Source organism: Coregonus lavaretus (assembly GCF_964263955.1).
Source record: "Coregonus lavaretus genome assembly, chromosome: 14".
Classification (NCBI taxonomy): Eukaryota; Metazoa; Chordata; class Actinopteri; order Salmoniformes; family Salmonidae; genus Coregonus; species Coregonus lavaretus.
Window position 1 is genome coordinate 22510619 of NC_140001.1, and position 22688 is coordinate 22533306.

At 42.1% G+C, this 22688-nt stretch overlaps 1 protein-coding gene across 1 annotated transcript in view; it reads left to right on the plus strand.

Moving 5' to 3' along the window:
* Positions 1–6176: 6176 nt before the first annotated feature.
* The window catches only part of LOC311141602 (solute carrier family 15 member 4-like), a 57291-nt gene continuing 40779 nt past the window's right edge, over positions 6177–22688 (plus strand). The window contains exons 1-5 of the mRNA XM_084176977.1: positions 6177–6372; positions 6615–7231; positions 8388–8680; positions 11055–11196; positions 11404–11490. Coding sequence (XP_084033103.1) covers positions 6662–7231; positions 8388–8680; positions 11055–11196; positions 11404–11490 — 1092 coding nt within the window. The 5' untranslated portion in view covers positions 6177–6372; positions 6615–6661. The remainder of the gene's footprint in view (positions 6373–6614; positions 7232–8387; positions 8681–11054; positions 11197–11403; positions 11491–22688) is intronic.

A 22688-nucleotide genomic window follows, 5' to 3' on the forward strand; every position in this document is an offset into this window, starting at 1 on the left:
GAGGAGTATAGAGTGCAGTGATGTGTCCTATAAGGAGCATTGGTGTTAACAGGCTGTGAACACAGGCTGTAAAACAGTGATCACTAAGGTCATTACAGAAAACACCGGACTGATACCTATCAGAATCATTTGTGAGGAAAACATCAAGGAGAGTAGCCTTTTCTGGGTGTTTGGAGTCATACCTTGTGGGATTGGTAATAATCTGAGGTAGATTTAGCGAGTCCCGTTGCTTTAGCACTTGTTCAGGTGGTTTAAGCATGTCCCAGTTTAGGTCACCTAGCAGAACAAATTCAGACTTAGTGTAAGGGGCCAGGAGAGAGTTTAGGGCATTTAGGGTTCAGGCCAGTGCTGATGGTGGACGATAACATCCAGCAACAGTCAATAAAGAGCTATTGGAAAGTTTAATGCTTAAAACCAGCAAATGAAATTGTTTGGGGACAGACTTGGTGGAGACAACCGAGCACTGATGGTGTTCCTTGGTAAAGATTGCCACTCCACCACCTTTGGAAGATCTGTCTTGCCGAAAAAGGTTATAACCAGAAAGGTTAACGTCAGTGTTTAAAACACTCTTTCTTAACCACGTCTCAGTAATGACCAACACATCTGGATTGGAGCTGTGAACCAACACTTTCAATTCATCAATTTTAGGTAATAAGCTTCTAGTTTTAACGTGTTAACGTGAATGTATGTTATGCCTTATTGTATTTGTACATTGGCAATAATCAAAATAAATAAATGAAATAAAAAACGGACGTCTTTCATAGAAACAAGAAAATAATTATCTCTTTGGACCATCCCAGAAAAAGCTGCTGCCCCCTGTACACCCTAGCAACCATTCAAAAAAACAAAGTAGTCTATATATTGATTTATGTACAGTACCAGTCAAACATTTGGACACACCTACTCATTCAAGTTTGTTTAAAAATAAACTATGTTCTACATTGCAGAATAACAGTGAAGACATCAAAACTATGAATTAACACATATGGAATCATGTAGTAACCAAAGAAGTGTTAAACAAATCAAAATGTATTTTATTTTGTGTTGTGACAAGGTATGCAGAAGATAGCCCTATTTGGTAAAAGACCAAGTCCATATTATGGCAAGAACAGCTCAAATAAGCAAAGAGAAACGACAGTTCATCATTACTTTAAGACATGATGGTCAGTCAATCCAGAAAATCTCAAGAACTTTGAAAGTGCAGTCGCAAAAACCATCAAGCGCAATGATGAAACTGGCTCTCATGAGGACCCCCACAGGAAAGGAAGACCCAGAGTTACCTCTGCTGCAGAGGATAAGTTCATTAGAGTTACCAGCCTCAGAAATTGCAGCCCAAATAAATGCTTCACAGAGTTCAAGTAACAGACACATCGCAACATCAACTGTTCAGAGGAGACTGTGTGAATCAGGCCTTCATGGTTGAATTGCTGCAAAGAAATCACTACTAAAGGACAACAATAAGAAGAAGAGACTTGCTTGGGCCTAGAAACACTAGCAATGGACATTAGACCGGTGGAAATCTGTCCTTTGGTCTGATGAGTCCAAATTTGAGATTTTTGGTTCCAACTGTGTCTTTGTGAGACGCAGAGTAGGTGAACAGATGATTTCCGCATGTGTGGTTCCCACCGTGAAGCATGGAGGAGGAGGTGTGATGGTGTGGGGGTGCTTTGCTGGTGACACTGTCAGTGATTTATTTAGAATTCAAGGCACACTTAACCAGCATGGCTACCACAGCATTCTGCAGCCATATGCCATCCCATCTGGTTTGCGCTTAGCGGGACTATCATTTGTTTTTCAACAGGACAATGACCCAACACACCTCCAGGCTGTGTAAGGGCTATTTGACCAAGATGGAGAGTGATGGAGTGCTGCATCAGATGACCTGGCCTCCACAATCACTTGACCTCAACCCAATTGAGATGGTTTGGGATGAGTTGGACCGCAGAGTGAAGGAAAAGCAGCCAACAAGTGCTCAGCCTGTTGGAAAAGCATTCCAGTGTGCAAAGCTGTCATCAAGGCAAAGGATGGCTACTTTGAAGAATCTAAAATATAAAATGTTTTAATTTGTTTAACACTTTTTTGGTTACTACATGATTCCATATGTGTTATTTCATAGTTTTTATGTCTTCACTATTATTCTACAATGTAGAAAATAGTAAAAATAAAGAAAACCCCTTGAATGAGTAGGTGTGTTCAAACTTTTGACTGGTGCTCTATATGTATTAATTAATTTAGTTTCATTAAATTTTAGTACTCTGATCTTCATTCATGACACTCAGCTCAAGTGGAAGAGGAACTGCAAGCGAAATGTCCTCTAAGTCGGCTATTGCGTGCGTTCGTAAATTTACTCTGGCTCATCTGAGTTTGACAGAGCGCAGAATAACTGATGAATTTACGAACACGTAACACCCGTTTGCTGGTGTCAGTAAACGTCGGCAAAAAAGGTGGTCAGAGTGAGGTGTTCTCTCATTTGTATCCGGAAGTAGCTAGCCAACTTTAGCCAGTTAGCTTGTGTGCCATTGTGAGGTCAGAACGCTCGAATCAACCCTACTCCTCGGTCAGAGCGTCCAGTGTGTCGCTCCTAATTTACGAACAGATGCTCTGAATTTACGGATGCCCAGAGTTCGCTCTGAGCGCACTCTGGCACTCCAGAGTGAATTTATGAACACACCCAAATATTCAGCACGAGTCGAGACATAGAACCCACCGGGTGAATGGTTGAGCCTTTCGGCCCTTATGGCGCTTTCGAGACAACTGGGAACTTGGGAAAAACGAGGTCAAATCATGACGTCATTGATCTTCAGGTCGGGAAGTCGGAGCTCTTGAAAGATTTTCCCACATGTTCCCATTTATATTCAACGCACTGAAGTCGGATATTTCAGAGTTCCCAGCTGTTTTGAACGCGGCATTACCAAAGCAAAACATGGTAGACAATTTATCTCGCCTTGAAACTAGTAGTAGCCACCAACTTCAATGACATTTAACATCAAATTAAAATGCGAATCTGACATTCCCTCACCCCAAGAACATTGTCACCGAGGAGGGCTTTCTATCTAGCTGCAGTGTTTGATTCATACCAACCGTTTTCTTGTAAAACAAACCAACTAGCTAGCGAAGTGCTAATTTGCGATGCTAGCTAACGTTAGCTAGACTTGGGAGCGCATGGGGAAATATGCTTCAGGATCCAGCGGGTTAGATATTGCACTATGGGCAATAACAACTGGCTACTAGTTCGTTTTCAGCCACATATGTTCAACGCATAGCATGTTTATCCAATGAACACCGCATTTATCGATGTGCCCTTGAGCAAGGCACTTAACTGTAATTGCTCCTGTAAGTCGCTCTGGATAAGAGCGTCTGCTAAATGACTAATTATTATTATTATTATTATTTAGAAGCATAGCTACAGACTGAAATGCTGGCTCATACTGACCATGCAGTAACTAGATAATTGTGGATGCCAAAAGCCACAGCTATCTAGCCAACTGGTTAGACACAATAATGTATATAAACCCTGGATTGCTAATGCTATGTGTTGGCCATTGAGAGGCTTTGAAGCCACCGTTCGGCCATATTGGCACTCTCTAGGAGGCGCTGTCCTCTATATGAATACATTAAATTACAGTATTTCAATTAAATGTTTAAAGGACAAAATTACATGTATTTAAGTATTTTTGTTGTAATGGGGACAGTAACAGTAGTAATCTAAATATATATATATATATATACTTTAAGGAATGTTTTAATGTATTTTTATTTGTATGTTTAGTGCACATAATATAATTTAAAAGTATGCATTTAGGTGTCTATAAATGAATAAATGTGGCAAAAAACTATGCAAACATTAATAAATGCATTTCTATAGCTTCCAAAATACGTTTTATGACGTGAGGTAGTGCCAAGATGGAGGCACGATGGCTTCAACACAGCGCCTCATACAAGTCATCTAGTGTATATAAATATTTGTTTAGACATGATTACAGCAGTGGAGGCTGCTGAGGGGAGGACGGCTCATAATAATGGCTGGAATGGCGTTAATTGAATGGCATCAAACACATGGAAACCATGTGTTTGATGTATATGATTACCATGAGCCCGTTCTCCCGACTCTATTCTCTGTGTATATCAATGATGTTGCTCTTGCTGCTGGTGACTCTCAGATCCACCTCTACGCAGACGACACCATTTTGTATACATCTGGCCCTTCATTGGACACTGTGTTAACAAACCTCCAAACGAGCTTCAATGCCATACAACACTCCTTCAGTAGCCTCCAACTGCTCTTAAACACTAGTAAAACTAAATGCATGCTCTTCAATCGAATGCTGCTTGCACCCGCCCGCCCGACTAGAATCACTACTCTCAGCGGGTCTGACTTAGAATATGTGGACAACTACAAATACCTATGTGTCTGTGGACAACTACAAATACCTAGGTGTCTGGTTAGACCGTAAACTCTCCTTCCAGACTCACATTAAGCATCTCCAATCCAAAGTTAAATCTAGAATCGGCTTCCTATTTCGCAACAAAGCCTCCTTCACTCATGCTGCCAAACATGCCCTCGTAAAACTGACTATCCTACCTATCCTTGACTTCGGCGATGTCATTTACAAAATAGCCTCCAACACTCTACTCAGCAAATTGGTTGTAGTCTATCACAGTTCCATCCGTTATGTCACCAAAGCCCCATATACTACCCACCACTGTGACCTGTACGCTCTCGTTGGCTGGCCCTCACTACCTATTCGTCGCCAAACCCACTGGCTCCAGGTCATCTATAAATCACTGCTAGGCAAATCCCCTCCTTATCTTAGCTCATTGGTCATCATAGCAACACCCACCCGTAGTATGCGCTCCAGCAGGTATGTCTCACTGGTCATCCCCAAAGCCAACACCTCCTTTGGCCGCCAATCCTTCCAGTTCTCTGCTGCCAATGACTGGAACGAACTGCAAAAATCTCTGAAGCTGGAGACTCTTATCTCCCTCACTAACTGTAAGCATCAGTTGTCAGAGCAGTTTACCGATCACTGCACCTGTACACAGCCCATCTGTAATTAGCCCACCCAACTACCTAATCCCCATATTGTTATTTTTTTTGCTCATTTGCACCCCAGTATCTCTATTTGCACATCATCTTCTGCACATCTATCACTCACACAGTGTTAATACTAAATTGTAATTATTTTGCACTATGGCCTATTTATTGCCTTACCTCCATAACTTACTACATTTGCACACACCGTATATAGATTTTCTATTGTGTTTTTGACTGTACGTTTTGTTTATCCCATATGTAACTCTGTGTTGTTGTTGTTTTTATCGCACTGCTTTACTTTATCTTGGCCAGGTCGCAGTTGTAAATGAGAACTTGTTCTCAACTGGCTTACCTGGTTAAATAATGGTGAAATAAAATAAATTAAGGTGCCACCAACCTCCTGTGGATTACACCATGGGCAACAATAACTGTCCACTAGCTCATTTTCAGACAAATAGTTTCAAATCTTCAACTTAGTTTATCCACTGACCACCGTATTTAGGAGGATAGCTAATTACTTTAATATAGTTAGCTAGATCCCTGGCCAGGCAGTAGACACTAACTAATCGTGGATGCATGACCTATTCTTTGATACATTTGGGTTAACTTGCTTATATCAAGCAACACATACCAGACCGTTTGTGGAAAGGTAAAAATAACTAATAGTGGGCTCGTTTTTTGAATGATCAGACAGTTATGCTAAAATAGATTGGTAGGTAGCTGGTGAGGCTTTCATTTATTTTCAAATTAATTTGGTGGTCAAACTGAAGCTGGGTTTCCCAAGTCGTTCGGTCGGTGTGAGGTCACGCACTCAAGAAGGCTCAACCAATCTATGTCGAGACTTATGACTATTCATACCACCCCACTCCGCTTTCCTACTGAACTGCAAGCCCTCCAGGAAGTGTTGATAAAATTGTATTGAATGTCTTTCTTTTCGACCAATAGCGTATAGGTATGTTACCATTCTGGCCAATGGAGCTTCGCTAAAAACGTCAGTGGGCGGACTAAACAGCATCGCATCAGCACAAAACGTAGATTTGTAAAATGTAAGTCTTGACTGCCTCAGGCGCTCAAACTGTCAGTGGTGTTATGTGAAGTCGATCCATCTGTTTACGGTATGCGGAAAAAAGCACAATTTAGAGGTTGCTGAACGAATATACAGTCACGCGCCAGTGCTTTGACAGGCAGTGTGTGATTGTCAGTTTCATTATTAGTTACCCGAGTAACTTTAGATATTCGCTCTTCTGAACACATTGATTTTGTGGCATGTCGAGCACATGAACTGTTAAGATAGGAGGCTAAATGGCAGACGTTGGAAAGTGTGTCATTCATTAAAGGTACTGTATGCTAGTTCTCCTCAATGTTATGATGCAGATCATCATCATGCTAAAGTTAGCATGCTGATGTCAGGAAGCAGACCAAACTTTGTAAGCTAATATTCCATGCCTTAGTTAGTTAACTAAAAACAAGTGTATCTCAAACTGAACTGGACCACCCTGTTGTAATTTCTCCAACATCTTAACTATTGCAGCTATTGTCATAACACTTCGTATCATAATCTCGTGTTCATTTTGTTTAGGGTTGACGGTTTCCAGTAAACATCTCAAGTCAACAAGTCAGCTGACGATGGCCAGCGGGGATGCCAGTGAGAGCACTCCTCTTTTGGACAGCAGCTCTGTGAGCAGGCCTGTGTCAGTGTTCCAGGGCAGAAGACTGGCGTGTGCAACCATTCTGCTTGCAGAATCATTGGAACGAGTGGCATTCTATGGCATCACTTCCAACCTGGTCCTTTTCCTCAACAGTAGCCCGTTTTATTGGGAGGGGACTGAGGCCAGCCAGGCACCCCTGATGTTCATGGGGGTTACATACCTGATCTCACCATTTGGTGGCTGGCTGGCTGATGCATATCTGGGCAAGTTCTGGACCATTGCTGGCAGTTTGATCCTATACTTCCTTGGCATGCTGTTTTTCCCATTTATTGCATATGAAGACTCCAGGAAAACCCTATGTGGTGATGAAATGGCATTTCCAGTGCAACCTGCAGAGTGTTTGAGCACAAACAGTACCTCTCCAAGCAATGTGACCTGCCCCACACGGGCACCTTACTGTGGGCCAGTGATCTACACCGGCCTTATTCTCATTGCCCTAGGTGTGGGAACAGTGAAGTCCAACATCACTCCATTTGGGGCAGACCAGGTACAGTAAAGCTTATGAATAAGCAAAGCATTCAATCTTAATTAAAAGCTCTTCAGAAGGACTTCTAAGGTCAAATGAAAACTCACTGAAAGCTCAATGTATAATGCTTTACACTGTTGCTAATGCTATCCCATCTAATGATGTGAGTATAAGAGAATATATAACAGACTAATTTATAAAGCCTGAAAGGTTCTGAACATGATCTTACTTTGGTCAGCCTTGTATATGGACTGAAATGGTAATCGTGAAATAGGCTAAATGTTGATCTAGTACGCCTGTCATCTCTACATTTACCATGAGAACTCAATCAGCCAGGCCCCTGCTGGTTGTAGCGTTTGTAATTTGCATCACGAGGTTTACATTTGGGTAATGCCATCCATCGGGTCTGGTCAACACACCAGTCATCTAAGGCTGAGAAGATGGGTAATTGTACATCAATTTAGGAAGTGAAACTCACATCTGTCTCATTATGTTTCTTATCTAAATTCAGGATTAGGCCTACCTATAAGACCATTCATTAAAGAGGAAAGCCCATTTCAGTAGGAAATCTCTGAAAGGGGGTAATTGTTATTCAAATCTAGCTAACCCAGGCTGGCCCAAAACGTTTTTAGAGGTGGTGACTTTGATTAGCATAGATTTCAATGCCACTGTCATATGATTTTCACATGTTTCTGCTTGCCACATGTTTGATGGGTGATTGGTTTAGTTGTTTCATTTTGATTGGTGAATGTTTTAATGGGATTCACAAAGTAATATTGGGGAAAAAAGGTAAATGCCACTGAGCAGGATTCGTAGAAATCTTGTTCACCTGTAAAACATGATTAGATTAGCCTATTCATTAGTTACTAGAAATTCTTATTGCCAGCGGGGTTACCTCCCCTTCCCCTTTTTTTGTCAAGCACGGAATAGAAGGAAGATGTTAGCACTTTATCACGTGGATGTTATACACTTATTCACTGCCATTGAATGATGGGATATACAATAACATTTTTAATAAAGTTAGACTACTGTTTATTTTATTAGATTACATGTTAGGCCTATGTCTTGAATTTGATATAATACTACAGTTCTGTTTTGTTTCCTAAAGGTGCTCATGGAGAGCAGAATGATGATGATGATGATATTATTTGACATGACAATCCCTTTTTCCTCACAGGTAAAAGATTGCGGCCCAGAGGCCACTCGCAGGTTCTTCAACTGGTTCTATTGGTGCATCAACCTGGGGGCCATCTTGTCCCTGGGTGGCGTGGCCTACATCCAGCAGAACATCAACTTCCAATTGGGGTACATAATTCCAGCAGTGTGCCTGGGTGTCTCCTTCCTGGTGTTCCTGCTGGGGCGCACAGTCTTCATCAACAAGCCTGCTGACGGTAGTGCCTTCACTGACATGTTCAAGATCCTGGGTTATGCCTGCTGCAAAGCACAGCCCAAAGAGCCCAACCTGCTACGGTAAGAGTGCCAGGCAGATCACAACTGTGTTGCTGTTACTTAAGCCCCGTTTCCACTGGCACATACAATTAGGGCCAAATTCGAGGTGACTTGAATGGAATGCTCAAATTCGAGCTGGGTCGAGGGAAATCCGGGCCAGCGCAGCCCAGTTTCACAACTGGTGCGATTAGAATTCGGGCTGGTGACGCCGTTACTATGCAGCCATCAAGCTGATCACTGCTGGATGCTGTCAACATTTAGCTAGCTAACTCATCTGGGCTTGTTGCTGTTAATCAAATCAAATCAAATCAAAATCAAATCAAATTTTATTGGTCACATGCGCCGAATACAACAGGTGCAGACATTACAGTGAAATGCTTACTTACAGCCCTTAACCAACAGTGCATTTATTTTAAACAAAAAAGTAAGAATAAAACATCAACAAAAAAGTGTTGAGAAAAAAAGAGCAGAAGTAAAATAAAGTGACAGTAGGGAGGCTATATATACAGTACAATAAAGTGACAGTAGGGAGGCTATATATACAGGGGGGTACCGTTGCATAGTCAATGTGCGGGGGCACCGGCTAGTTGAGGTAATATGTACATGTGGGTAGAGTTAAAGTGACTATGCATAAATACTTAACAGAGTAGCAGCAGCGTAAAAAGGATGGGGTGGGGGGGCAGTGCAAATAGTCCGGGTAGCCATGATTAGCTGTTCAGGAGTCTTATGGCTTGGGGGTAGAAGCTGTTGAGAAGTCTTTTGGACCTAGACTTGGCACTCCGGTACCGCTTGCCGTGCGGTAGCAGAGAGAACAGTCTATGACTAGGGTGGCTGGAGTCTTTGACAATTTTGAGGGCCTTCCTCTGACACCGCCTGGTATAGAGGTCCTGGATTGCAGGGAGCTTTGCCCCAGTGATGTACTGGGCCGTACGCACTACCCTCTGTAGTGCCTTGCGGTCAGAGGCCAAGCAGTTGCCATACCAGGCGGTGATGCAACCAGTCAGGATGCTCTCGATGGTGCAGCTGTAGAATTTTTTGAGGATCTGAGGACCCATGCCAAATCTTTTTAGTCTCCTGAGGGGGAATAGTCTTTGTCGTGCCCTCTTCACGACTGTCTTGGTGTGTTTGGACCATGATAGTTCGTTGGTGATGTGGACACCAAGGAACTTGAAGCTCTCAACCTGTTCCACTACAGCCCCGTCGATGAGAATGGGGGCGTGCTCAGTCCTCTTTTTTTTCCTGTAGTCCACAATCATCTCCTTTGTCTTGTTAGCGAGCACATGGACAAGCAGTACTGCAGTAGTCACACATGATGTGAATTACCACCATAGCTGGATCCTTCATTCATTTTTTGCACTACACAATAAACTTTTATGAGAAAAGTCTGCCCTCAAATGCTAGCTAACGTTAGGTAGTCTGTTATGCTAGCAACGACGCTAACCGTTTAGCTAGCTAGCTAACGTCAGCAAGCTAAATACAAGGCTCTACAGAGTCTGGCTGGCACTGGCAGGAGTATGGGGTAATGTTATTTACTGTATGGTGAGGGTGAATTGAATTCTTCAACATCTCGCTAGCTAGCAACATTAGCGAAGCCAGCTGCAGTCACATATTGGCTACATAGCAACATGATATAATTTGTAATTTCTGGAGGCAGTGGAAACGCAATAATCAGCCCACGAAGGCCAGCCCAACCTGGGTTGACTTCAAAGTGCCAATGGAAATGGGGCGTTAGTAGTATCAGTATCTATATGTAGGCTAGATCAAGGGTGTGAAAGAGGCTGTGCTCTATCTGATCTCAATGGAAACACAATACTCTTGACTTTATAGCGAACCTTTTCAAATCTACTTTAGGAGTAAAAAAGAAGGCTATGTTATGGTGCTTCTCTATTCAAGATGGCACCACACCACTAGGTGTTGCTGATAGTCCTTTATGTTAAACTCTTCTTTGATCCCCAGCCTGTTCTGTATATGTTTATTTGTGGTCTTTCCTGGCATTCATCATCATTCATTGTGGAGGAAAGTCATTCTGAAGTGCTGTTGCTTGACTTTGAACCTAAGTAGCACAATCAGTTCAAGAACTTGACATTTAATATTTTAAGTTGGCCAATCCTGCAGCCTTTCAAGAATTCCTTATTAAGGCTTTTTCTCCAGAGATAGGGATTATAGGCTTTAGTAGAACATTTTTGTCCTTTCACTAGAAGTGCCGTTATTTAAAGGAGACGGAAACAAAAAAAGGCCTGATTTTAAGTCTCTTATCTCCAGAGTTTAGTTTAATAGTAGCTGAGTTTATGTTTAAGGGATATTTACTGAATTGTAAGGCCCCTATCAAAACATGCAGTAGCCGCTTTGTACGTCTTTTAAAGTTGTTCAATTGTGTTATTCTTCTCTCGTTAAGGGCTAAACCAACCATGCTGGAAGGAGCTAAGGTGACTTATGGAGGGAGATTCCCTGAGGAGAAAGTGGAGGAAGTGAAAGCAGTGCTGAAAATTCTCCCAGTGTTCTTTGCTCTTATCCCATACTGGACTGTATACTTTCAGGTAGGATATATTTATTTACCTCTCCTCATTATCGTAACAAAACAACTTTAGTTTTCATAGTAACATCAGCAACAGTGTGGTTTTCTTCAGTGTTTTTGCAGGCAGAATAGCATTACAACTTAAGGAATGGTGATAGTTTGGGGACTTTGAACATGTACAGTAGGCCTACATAGCTAGTGTAATTATTTTATTTTAATTGTGTTATAGATGCAGACAACGTATTTCCTCCAGAGCCTACATCTAAGGATTCCTGACATCCGCACAGGCACCAACAGCAGCGCCGGGACCCACCAGGTAAACTCAAACTGAGCCTTGGATGATTTTCTCTTATTCTGGAAGGCTGTGTTGCAGGGCCGGCGTTATGGGCCGCCAGTTGGTAAGGGTAGGCAACAACATGCTGATCCTCAACACGGGGCCCCTCAGGGGTGCGTGCTTAGTCCCCTCCTGTACACCTTCGACTGCGTAGCCAAGCACGACTCCAACACCATTAAGTTTGCTGACGACACCGGTGGTATGCCTGATAACCGACAACGATGAGACAGCCTATAGGGAGGAGGTCAGAGACCTGGCAGTGTGGTGCCAGGACAACAACCTCTCCCTCAACGTGAGCAAGACAAAGGAGCTGATCGTGGACTACAGGAAAAGGAGGGCCGAACACGCCCCAATTCACATTGACGGAGCTGTAGTGGAGCGGGTCGAGAGCTTCAAGTTCCTTGGTGTCCACATCACCAACAAACTATCATGGTCCAAACACACCAAGACAGTCATGAAGTGGGGGCACGGCAATGCCTATTCCCCTTCAGGAGACTGAAAATATTTAATGGGCCCTCAGATCCTTAAAGTTCTACAGCTGCACCATCGAGAGCATCCTGACTGGTTGCATCACCGCCTGGTATGGCAACTGCTTGGCATCCGACTTAAAGAGGGTAGTGCGTATGGCCCAGTACATCACTGGGTCCAAGTTTCCTGCCATCCGGGACCTCTATACTAGGCGGTGTCAGAGGAAGGCCCCAAATATTGTCAATAAACTCCAGCCACCCAAGTCATAGACTGTTCCCTCTGCTACTGCACGGCAAGCGGTACCGGAGCACCAAGTCTAGTTCCAAAGCCAAAAGACTACCGAACAATTAATCAAATGGCTACCTGGACTATTTGCATTTTTTTTTTTTCACTGATGCTGCTCGCTGTTTATTATCTATGCATAGTCACTTTTACCCCTACCTACATGTACATATTATCTCGACTAACCTGTACACCCGCACATTGACTCGGTAACGGTACCCTCTGTATATAGCCTCGTTATTGTTCTTTTATTGTTACTTTTCTTACTTTCCTTTATTTAGTCAATATTTTCTTAACTGCATTGTTGGTTAAGGGCTTCTAAGTAAGCATTTCACGGAAAGGTCTACACCTGTTGTATTTGGCGCATGTGACAAATACATTTTGATTTGACCCGACTAAATTCACATAGAAATGTTATAGATCTGTCATTCTCGATGAAAGCCAGTCTAAAATGCGCTAGATCTGTTTTATGTGAGCTATTTCTATGCTTCCTGTTCTTAAGTTTAGTTTTTGTGTCTTTTTTGTGTCTTACTTTATCTTCAAATAGCTGAAAATACAATATTTTGGTACAATGGGGAAAAAAAGTATTTAGTCAGCAACCAATTGTGCAAGTTCTCCCACTTAAAGATGAGAGAGGCCTGTAATTTTCATCATAGGTACACGTCAACTATGACAGACAAAATGAGAGAAAAAAAATCCAGAAAATCACATTGTAGGATTTTTTATGAATTTATTTGCAAATTATGGTGGAAAATAAGTATTTGGTCACCTACAAACAAGCAAGATTTCTGGCTCTCACAGACCTGTAACTTCTTCTTTAAGAGGCTCCTCTGTCCTCCACTCGTTACCTGTATTAATGGCACCTGTTTGAACTTGTTATCAGTATAAAAGACACCTGTCCACAACCTCAAACAGTCACACTCCAAACTCCACTATGGCCAAGACCAAAGAGCTGTCAAAGGACACCAGAAACAAAATTGTAGACCTGCACCAGGCTGGGAAGACTGAATCTGCAATAGGTAAGCAGCTTGGTTTGAAGAAATCAACTGTGGGAGCAATTATTAGGAAATGGAAGACATACAAGACCACTGATAATCTCCCTTGATCTGGGGCTCCACGCAAGATCTCACCCCGTGGGGTCAAAATGATCACAAGAACGGTGAGCAAAAATCCCAGAACCACACAGGGGGACCTAGTGAATGATCTGCAGAGAGCTGGGACCAAAGTAACAAAGCCTACCATCAGTAACACACTACGCCGCCAGGGACTCAAATCCTGCAGTGCCAGACGTGTCCCCCTGCTTAAGCCAGTACATGTCCAGGCCCGTCTGAAGTTTGCTAGAGTGCATTTGGATGATCCAGAAGAGGATTGGGAGAATGTCATATGGTCAGATGAAACCAAAATAGAACTTTTTGGTAAAAACTCAACTCGTCGTGTTTGGAGGACAAAGAATGCTAAGTTGCATCCAAACCATATCTACTGTGAAGCATAGGGGTGGAAACATCATGCTTTGCGGCTGTTTTACTGCAAAGGGACCAGGATGACTGATCCTTGTAAAGGAAAGAATGAATGGGGCCATGTATCGTGAGATTTTGAGTGAAAACCTCCTTCCATCAGCAAGGGCATTGAAGATGAAACGTGGCTGGGTCTTTCAGCATGACAATGATCCCAAACACACCGCCCGGGCAATGAAGGAGTGGCTTCGTAAGAAGCATTTCAAGGTCCTGGAGTGGCCTAGCCAGTCTCCAGATCTCAACCCCATAGAAAATCTTTGGAGGGAGTTGAAAGTCTGTGTTGCCCAGCGACAGCCCCAAAACATCACTGCTCTAGAGGAGATCTGCATGGAGGAATGTGCCAAAATACCAGCAACAGTGTGTGAAAACCTTGTGAAGACTTACAGAAAACGTTTGACCTGTGTCATTGCCAACAAAGGGTATATAACAAAGTATTGAGAAACTTTTGTTATTGACCAAATACTTATTTTCCACCATAATTTGCAAATAAATTCATTAAAAATCCTACAATGTGATTTTCTGGATTTTATTTTCTAATTTTGTATGTCATAGTTGACATGTACCTATGATGAAAATTACAGGCCTCTCATCTTTTTAAGTGGGAGAACTTGCACAATTGGTGGCTGACTAAATACTTTTTTCCCCCACTGTATATATTTCAGTGATTTTAGATGGTACAATGATTCTCTACGTTATACTTTACTTGTTTGGTCACAATCTGAAATTAGGCTAATTAGGCTATTTTAGCAACCAGGAAATTGCGGAGTGATTTTCTCCATATTGCATCTTTTAAATATTGATAATTTATTAGACCGAGACGCACGCCGACAGAAAGACGCATCAATCTCAGATTAAGCATCTAAGCGAGTGAAACAGCGCCTCTCTGTCTCAGTATGTGTAGCCTATGTATCTGATGCTGTCTGGTCAAAAAGAGGATGGCATGCCATACTATTCTCGGGCCAGACAGTATCAGATACATGGGCTACATATAGTAAGACAGAGGGGCACTGTTTTGTTCGCTCGGATGCTTTCTCTGGTGAGATATTTTCAGCTACGCGAATTTAAGGAAAGTTGGCGGGTGCACAGTGTACTGTTCGGATGCTGGAATTATTTTGGACGAACATGCGAAAGTAAACACTTTTTGAATAGACTGCGCATCCAATAGGCTTAAAGCAAATATACATTTGCCAAAATTATATATTTACTCCTGAAATAAATACAATTATTCAAAATAATTCATCAGAGAGCATACAGAGCCACAGAGGATCATTAGCTTATTTTAAACAAAATCACAAGTGCATAGGCCTATGCTTATTTGGGAAGCACGCAATTTGGGCAGTGCAAGTGGCAATAGGCCTAGCTGATTATTGAGTTGTGGCTGTCAGTGAAAAGTATAAAATATGTGTGAAGATATAATAATACAATAATTAGGTGGGTGCTTATATTTGTCCTATTTAATACATGTACAAGTGTGTATTGTACGCATGTGTGAATTGGAAATGTGTTTTTTGCATATCCCAACTCCGCCTGAGATACTCTGTGAGTGGGGTCACGGCCAGGGTCTGCCATTATCAATGGCGACCCTGGAGCAATTATGGTTAAGTGCCTTGCTCAAGGACACTGACAGATTATTCACCTTGTCGGCTTGGGTATTTGAACTAGAAACCTTTCGGTTACTGTCCCAACGCTCTAATCACTAGGCTACCTGCGTCTTGAGTATAATTTAAAATGTTGAGACAAGAAGAAGGGGAGGGGTGTGTGGCGACGGTATAGGCGCGTCTCTCTCCATAATGCATGCGCTCATCTCTCCAGAATGCCTCAGCTGTCTCCCGCCAATTCTTGCGCTTTCATTGTGTGAATTGTTTGCCTTTTGATTGTATTTAAAAAAAATCTATTCCCCTATTTACATATGTCACCAGTAGTAAATGTACCATTAATCCCGTCATTTGGTTACAATAATGGGTAACACTTTACTTGATACCCAGCGTCATAACATATTATGGCAAGGTCATAACCATGTCATAACAGCTGACATAACTTGTCATAACCTGTCATAATACGGTCAAAACACTGTCATGACACATATTTAGACCTGTTGTGACATATATTGCGTTATTTTATGGCTGTTATGATACCTACATAAGAGTGTCAATACCCACAAAATCCACGTGTCAACAGTATGGTTACCGTATTTTCCGCACTATAAGGCGCACCGGAGTATAAGCCGCAGCAGCTAAATTGAATGATATTGAATGATGTGTACATATATAAGCCGCACTGGACTATAAGCCGCAGTTGTTTTTAATGTTTAATTACCATATGTAAGGGTTCGTGCACAGAGGGGATTGTCGGGAAAGAGATGGCTGCTTGAGGAAGCTCCCATTTATTAACATTTCAACAAACAAGTTGCATATTTGCATAACGTATTCAAGTGTTACCATTTAGTGCAATAGTAGCTACAGAACATATACTGTGCTGTGTAAACTGTACTGTATCACATAGCGTTTCAGACACACAAACTTTTCAACTTTCAAACTTAAACGGTGCGCTCCCAGCGCACATACCGGCAGTGATCTACAGCAGTGGTTTTCAACCAGTGGTCCTTGAGGGAGTGCTAGGGGTTCCCCAGCAAAATTAGTTAATAGCGTCACAATCATTTAACCACTTAACTTTGGTTATTTTTGAAAAACCTTGAAAAAGTGTGCACATCTTTGAATATTTATCTACATTATAGCCTACAGTAGTACCATAACAAAAAACAAAGCTTACAGCGCTTGACGAGGCAATATCAATGGCTAAATTAAATGTGTTTTTTTGAAAGTGCAAAATAAAGTGCCTGTAACACGACAGTAAGCGCGTAAGCCTAAAGTTGCAGCAACACGGCTGCTTAAAATATACGGTAATCAGCCTACCAGAAAAGTCATTAATCATCGTCTTCATCTTTTAGGCAAAGGTGCAGTACACGGCTGTAACCAGAAAAGTCAAGTCATTAATCCTCATCTCCGTCTTCTTCCTGCGTACTAAAACCACCAAAGTCCTCATCTTCAGTGTCGGAAACGAACAGGCTCAGGGTGGCTTCGTCAGCCACTCTCCTCTCTCCTTCGTTGTCACTCTCAAAACCAACGAACTCCTCTTCGTCACTGTCGGAATCGAACAGCCTCTGAAGGGCCTCAGCTGTGGCGGCGTCCTCCTCTTCATCACGCAGCAGTCCAGCCTTTCGGAACCCGTTAATGATCGTGGATGTTTTGACAGCCAGATTGACTGCCTTTAACTTAAAAGCTGCATCATATGAATTTCTACGTTTGTTTTCCATAATGAGGGTTTGTGCATGAAAACTTCCTTTGCACAAACTGTCTCGCTCTCGTAATGTCTGTCTGTCTTGCTCTCGTTCTGTCTCTCGTACCACTCTCGGTTCCACTTTTACTTTTGCGCGCTACCTGTCTCACTCTTTTCCGGCCTCCAGCTTTTCCTGCTGGAGCCCGCCGCTTAAAGGTGGGGGGCGCGGACCGGTCATAGAGCCCATAGAGTTAAAGTTGGTGGACTGTAACCTGTAAAATCCATAGATTTAGGAGGTCTTCTAGTGGCCGTTAGCTGTAAAAATCCATAGATTAGCCGCACCGTTATATAAGCCGCAGGGTCGAAAAATGGGGAAAAAAGGCGCGGCTTATAGTCCGAAAATTACGGTATTTAACATTTTCTGAAATTGACCATATCCAATTATCATTGTAATTGCGCACACGTTGATATCAGACATGCACCTACCTCAATGCTCTGTTGCTGATGACTGGGACGAATGCAGGAGCAGATTTCAGGAGCAAGACACCCTCTTTTTGACTGATGACTGACAAGGGCATGTACGTGATGGGCATGTACGTGATTTACCTATCTGGCTTATGTGATTATGATGCTCATAATGCTTCTTGACAGTGTCATAAAGTGCATTTCCTTAGTCCAAGGGTGTGTTCGTAAATTAAATCTGGAGTGCCAGAGTGCGCTCTGGGCTTTTATAAATTCAGATTGTCCATTCGTAAATTCAGAGCGTTTTGCTCTTGGAGCGTTCAGAGTGCACACTGGACACTCTGGCCGAGGAGTAGGGTTGATCTGAGCGTCCTGATCTCACAACGGCAGTCAAGCACCCAAGCTAACTGGCTAAAGTTGGCTAGCTACTTCCAGACACAAATGAGAGAACACCTTACTCTGACCATTTTACTCGCCCTAGCAGAGCTGGTTAGGCTGTTTTCATGTTATCCAGCGCGTTGGTGACTGTAACTGTGCTGCTGAAAACAATTTAACTACACTTTCCTGCTGACGTTTACTGACTGGGTGTTGCGCGTTCGTAAATTCATCAGTTATTCTGCGCTCTCGCACACTCAGACGAGAGTGCTCTGAAATCGGAGTAGATAGCCAGAGCGAATTTATGAACCCACCCAAAGTAAAGTGACACAGGATGGTCATAATGCTTCATGACAGTGTCATAAAGTGTATTTTCTATAAGTTATTTAAAATGTGATGGAACAAAAACATTAATTACAACCAGGCAAGTGCACAGGCTCTACCTGTGCAGAGCACATGCCTCTTTGCCCTTCCAGTCTCCAAAGTGCCCTTTCTGTTGGTATAATTAGTATAAATTATTTTTGTCCTTGTTCTGAACCCGCTGCCCGCAAGTCGTAGTTAAATTCTCATCTATGCTTCAGAACCAAAATGTTGTGTGTCTTTACTATTGACCAATGACCAGTCATCAGCATTGGTGCAGAAAGGTGGGCTCACATATCTAGATTAGTGACCAGAAATAACTTGTTTAATTTCCTCCAGTTTTGCCTGGCAAAAACAGAGTAGGCCTACATTTATCATCCATATAAAATATGGTTTAGGAATTACTGACTCATCTTTACCAGAACAATAGGATACCTGGCGATTTGATTGATCATTTTAATATTTCAGATAGTTTGGGTGGCTACTGGCTATACAGTGCATACGGAAAGTATTCAGACCCCTTGACTTTTTCTACATTTTGTTACTTTACAGCCTTATTCTAAAATTGATTAAATTGTTTTTTCCCCTCATCAATCTACACACAATACCCCATAATGACAAAGCGAAAACAGGTTTTTGGATTGTTTTGCAAATTTATTTAAAAAAAAGTATTCAGACCCTTTGCTCAGTACTTTGTTGAAGCACCTTTGGCAGCGATTACAGCATTGAGTGTTATGACACTGGGTGTCAAGTAAAGTGTTACCAAATAATGCATGTATTAATTTGTCATTTACCGTTCTCATTCTCAGGGTGGAAACATTTACAGAGTTCACAACCAGCTACACTTGCGAGAAACAAGTTTTGGTTTATTTCATAATCATCATTTACGAGTTTAGTTAAATGTTTCATTGTCTTTTGTTTGGAGTGCTCCATGTGAGCAATGAGCATGTGTCTGGTTTCTCTGTCCTGTTAATGTTGAGGGAGCGCGCATCCTTGAGCACGCATAGAAGTACCTGGCCTGCTGCGCGCAAATGTAGGAAAGTGCCCATTTGGGGATGTCTGATTTCTGATTGTCTTCATCCACCACTAATAAGCTGAGCTTCTCAGTCCTTTTTTCTGCACCTCGCACAGTATGTCAATGAAGTATTTTGTAAAAATGTTATACATCCATTGTGAATGATAATAGTTCCTCAATCCTCACAGTATTTGAAAAATATTTTCAATACTCTCTCGCTTGATAATCACCAAGCCTCAGTGTGATAAGCAAAATATCATGATCTGATGAGCCCATTTATCCAGTGGAAATATCATAAAATACCTGAACACAAAAAAATTGTATATATTTATTTTTTCTGAGCACACTGGTGCGGGAAACTCTTGGGAATAGGCTAGTTGATACAGTGTTGCAAGTTCGCTAGGACCGCTTCCAGATGTACCCAGTTGATTTGATACAATGTTGCACTTCACTAGCGATAGACCTAGTTGAAGTCAAGACTGATAGAAAGGGAGGCAGATAGGCGGAGTAGAGAGATGGATCTGATTTAAAGAACTTGAATTTTCATCAGGATATTTTCTACTTTTATTATTTGTCAGCTTTATGTATTTTGACACAGTTGACAATGGAAGTTATACAGTGAGGGAAAAAAGTATTTGATCCCCTGCTGATTTTGTACGTTTGCCCACTGACAAATAAATGATCAGTCTATAATTTTAATGGTAGGTTTATTTGAACAGTGAGAGACAGAATAACAACAAAGAAATCCAGAAAAACCCATGTCAAAAATGTTATAAATTGATTTGCATTTTAATGAGGGAAATAAGTATTTGACCCCCTCTCAATCAGAAAGATTTCTGTCTCCCAGGTGTCTTTTATACAGGTAACGAGCTGAGATTAGGAGCACACTCTTAAAGGGAGTGCTCCTAATCTCAGCTTGTTACCTGTATAAAAGACACCTGTCCACAGAAGCAATCAATCAGATTCCAAACTATCCACCATGGCCAAGACCAAAGAGCTCTCCAAGGATGTCAGGGACAAGATTGTAGACCTACACAAGGCTGGAATGGGCTACAAGACCATCGCCAAGCAGCTTGGTGAGAAGGTGACAACAGTTGGTGCGATTATTCGCAAATGGAAGAAACACAAAAGAACTGTCAATCTCCCTCGGCCTGGGGCTCTATGCAAGATCTCACCTCGTGGAGTTGCAATGATCATGAGAACGGTGAGGAATCAGCCCAGAACTACACGGGAGGATCTTGTCAATGATCTCAAGGCAGCTGGGACCATAGTCACCAAGAAAACAATTGGTAACACACTACGCCGTGAAGGACTGAAATCCTGCAGCGCCCGCAAGGTCCCCCTGTTCAAGAAAGCACATATACAGGGCCATCTGAAGGTTTCCAATGAACATCTGAATGATTCAGAGGAGAACTGGGTGAAAGTGTTGTGGTCAGATGAGACCAAAATCGAGCTCTTTGGCATCAACTCAACTTGCCGTGTTTGGAGGATGAGGAATGCTGCCTATGACCCCCAAGAACACCATCCCCACCGTCAAACATGGAGGTGGAAACATTATGCTTTGGGGGTGTTTTTCTGCTAAGGGGACAGGACAACAACACCGCATCAAAGGGACGATGGACGGGGCCATGTACCGTCAAATCTTGGGTGAGAACCTCCTTCCCTCAGCCAGGGCATTGAAAATGGGTCGTGGATGGGTATTCCAGCATGACAATGACCCAAAACACACGGCCAAGGCAACAAAGGAGTGGCTCAAGAAGAAGCACATTAAGGTCCTGGAGTGGCCTAGCCAGTAGAAAATCTGTGGAGCTGAAGTTTTGAGTTGCCAAACGTCAGCCTCGAAACCTTAATGACTTGGAGAAGATCTGCAAAGAGGAGTGGGACAAAATCCTTCCTGAGATGTGTGCAAACCTGGTGGCCAACTACAAGAAACGTCTGACCTCTGTGATTGCCAACAAGGGTTTTGCCACCAAGTACTAAGTCATGTTTTGCAGAGGGGTCAAATACTTATTTCCCTCATTAAAATGCAAATCAATTTAAAACATTTTTGACATGCGTTTTTCTGGATTTTTTTGTTGTTATTCTGTCTCTCACTGTTCAAATAAACCTACCATTAAAATTATCGACTGAACATGTCTTTGTCAGTGGGCAAGCTTACAAAATCAGCAGGGGATCAAATACTTTTTTCCCTCACTGTAGGCCTACTGCTGCATTGGCCTCTTGGCCAGCGTTCCCCAACTGGCGGCCCGCGGGCCGAATTTGGCCGCGGGTGGTTTTATTTGGCCCCCATCAAGTTGATGATCCCTGCTCTAGGCTATCTCCTGAGTTCCATGCATGCACTCATTTCTTTAGCCGCCAATGGTTCACTGTGCATCAATGTGTCCATATGGCAGAGACTGGCGTATGGACACATTAGTTGAATTTTAACTTTTAGATTTGTATCATTTTAAATTCAGATTTTTATAATAAACCAAGTCACACATGATTTTGAAAAATGTGCATATGAAAATCATAACTGACCCGCAGATCGGTAGAAATAGTAGGATAAATTGTAAGCTTCCCCAAACTTGAAACTCGCATGCCGCCTATGAAGTGAATTGTTTCACAATGAGATGAAAACATCATGACTGGTTGTTCAGGCCACATTAAAAGGTAATACATTTTTACAGTTAAATTACATGTCTTTACTATAAAACCCATTTAAAAGGTCCTGTTAAAAAAATGTGCCCCGCTATAGAAATCAAATGCCTGTCCAACTGATTCACTCTGGCGCCGGCCCTGCTGTGTTCTGTATCTGTATGTGTGCCAGCATTTCTGCTATGATGATAGTCACTGTTGCTCTGAATAAATGCTAGATAGTCTCACATTTTGGCCATTACTCCAACTTGAAGGTTAAATATTACAGTTGTAAAGCATCAGAGGCAACAGCTGGAAGCAGTCAAGGTTGCTAAAGCCCACAGGATTGAATCAAAAGTTTGACCTAATCACATAAGCGTTATGGTTTTCATTGTATCTCTTGTGTTTCTGTCAGACAAATACAGTGGGGAAAAAAAGTATTTAGTCAGACACCAAGTGTGCAAGTTCTCCTACTTAAAAAGATGAGAGAGGCCTGTAATTTTCATCATAGGTACACGTCAACTATGACAGACAAAATGAGAAAAAAAAATCCAGAAAATCACATTGTAGGATTTTTAATGAATTTATTTGCAAATTATGGTGGAAAATAAGTATTTGGTCAATAACAAAAGTTTCTCAATACTTTGTTATATACCCTTTGTTGGCAATGACACAGGTCAAACGTTTTCTGTAAGTCTTCACAAGGTTTTCACACACTGTTGCTGGTATTTTGGCCCATTCCTCCATGCAGATCTCCTCTAGAGCAGTGATGTTTTGGGGCTGTCGCTGGGCAACACGGACTTTCAACTCCC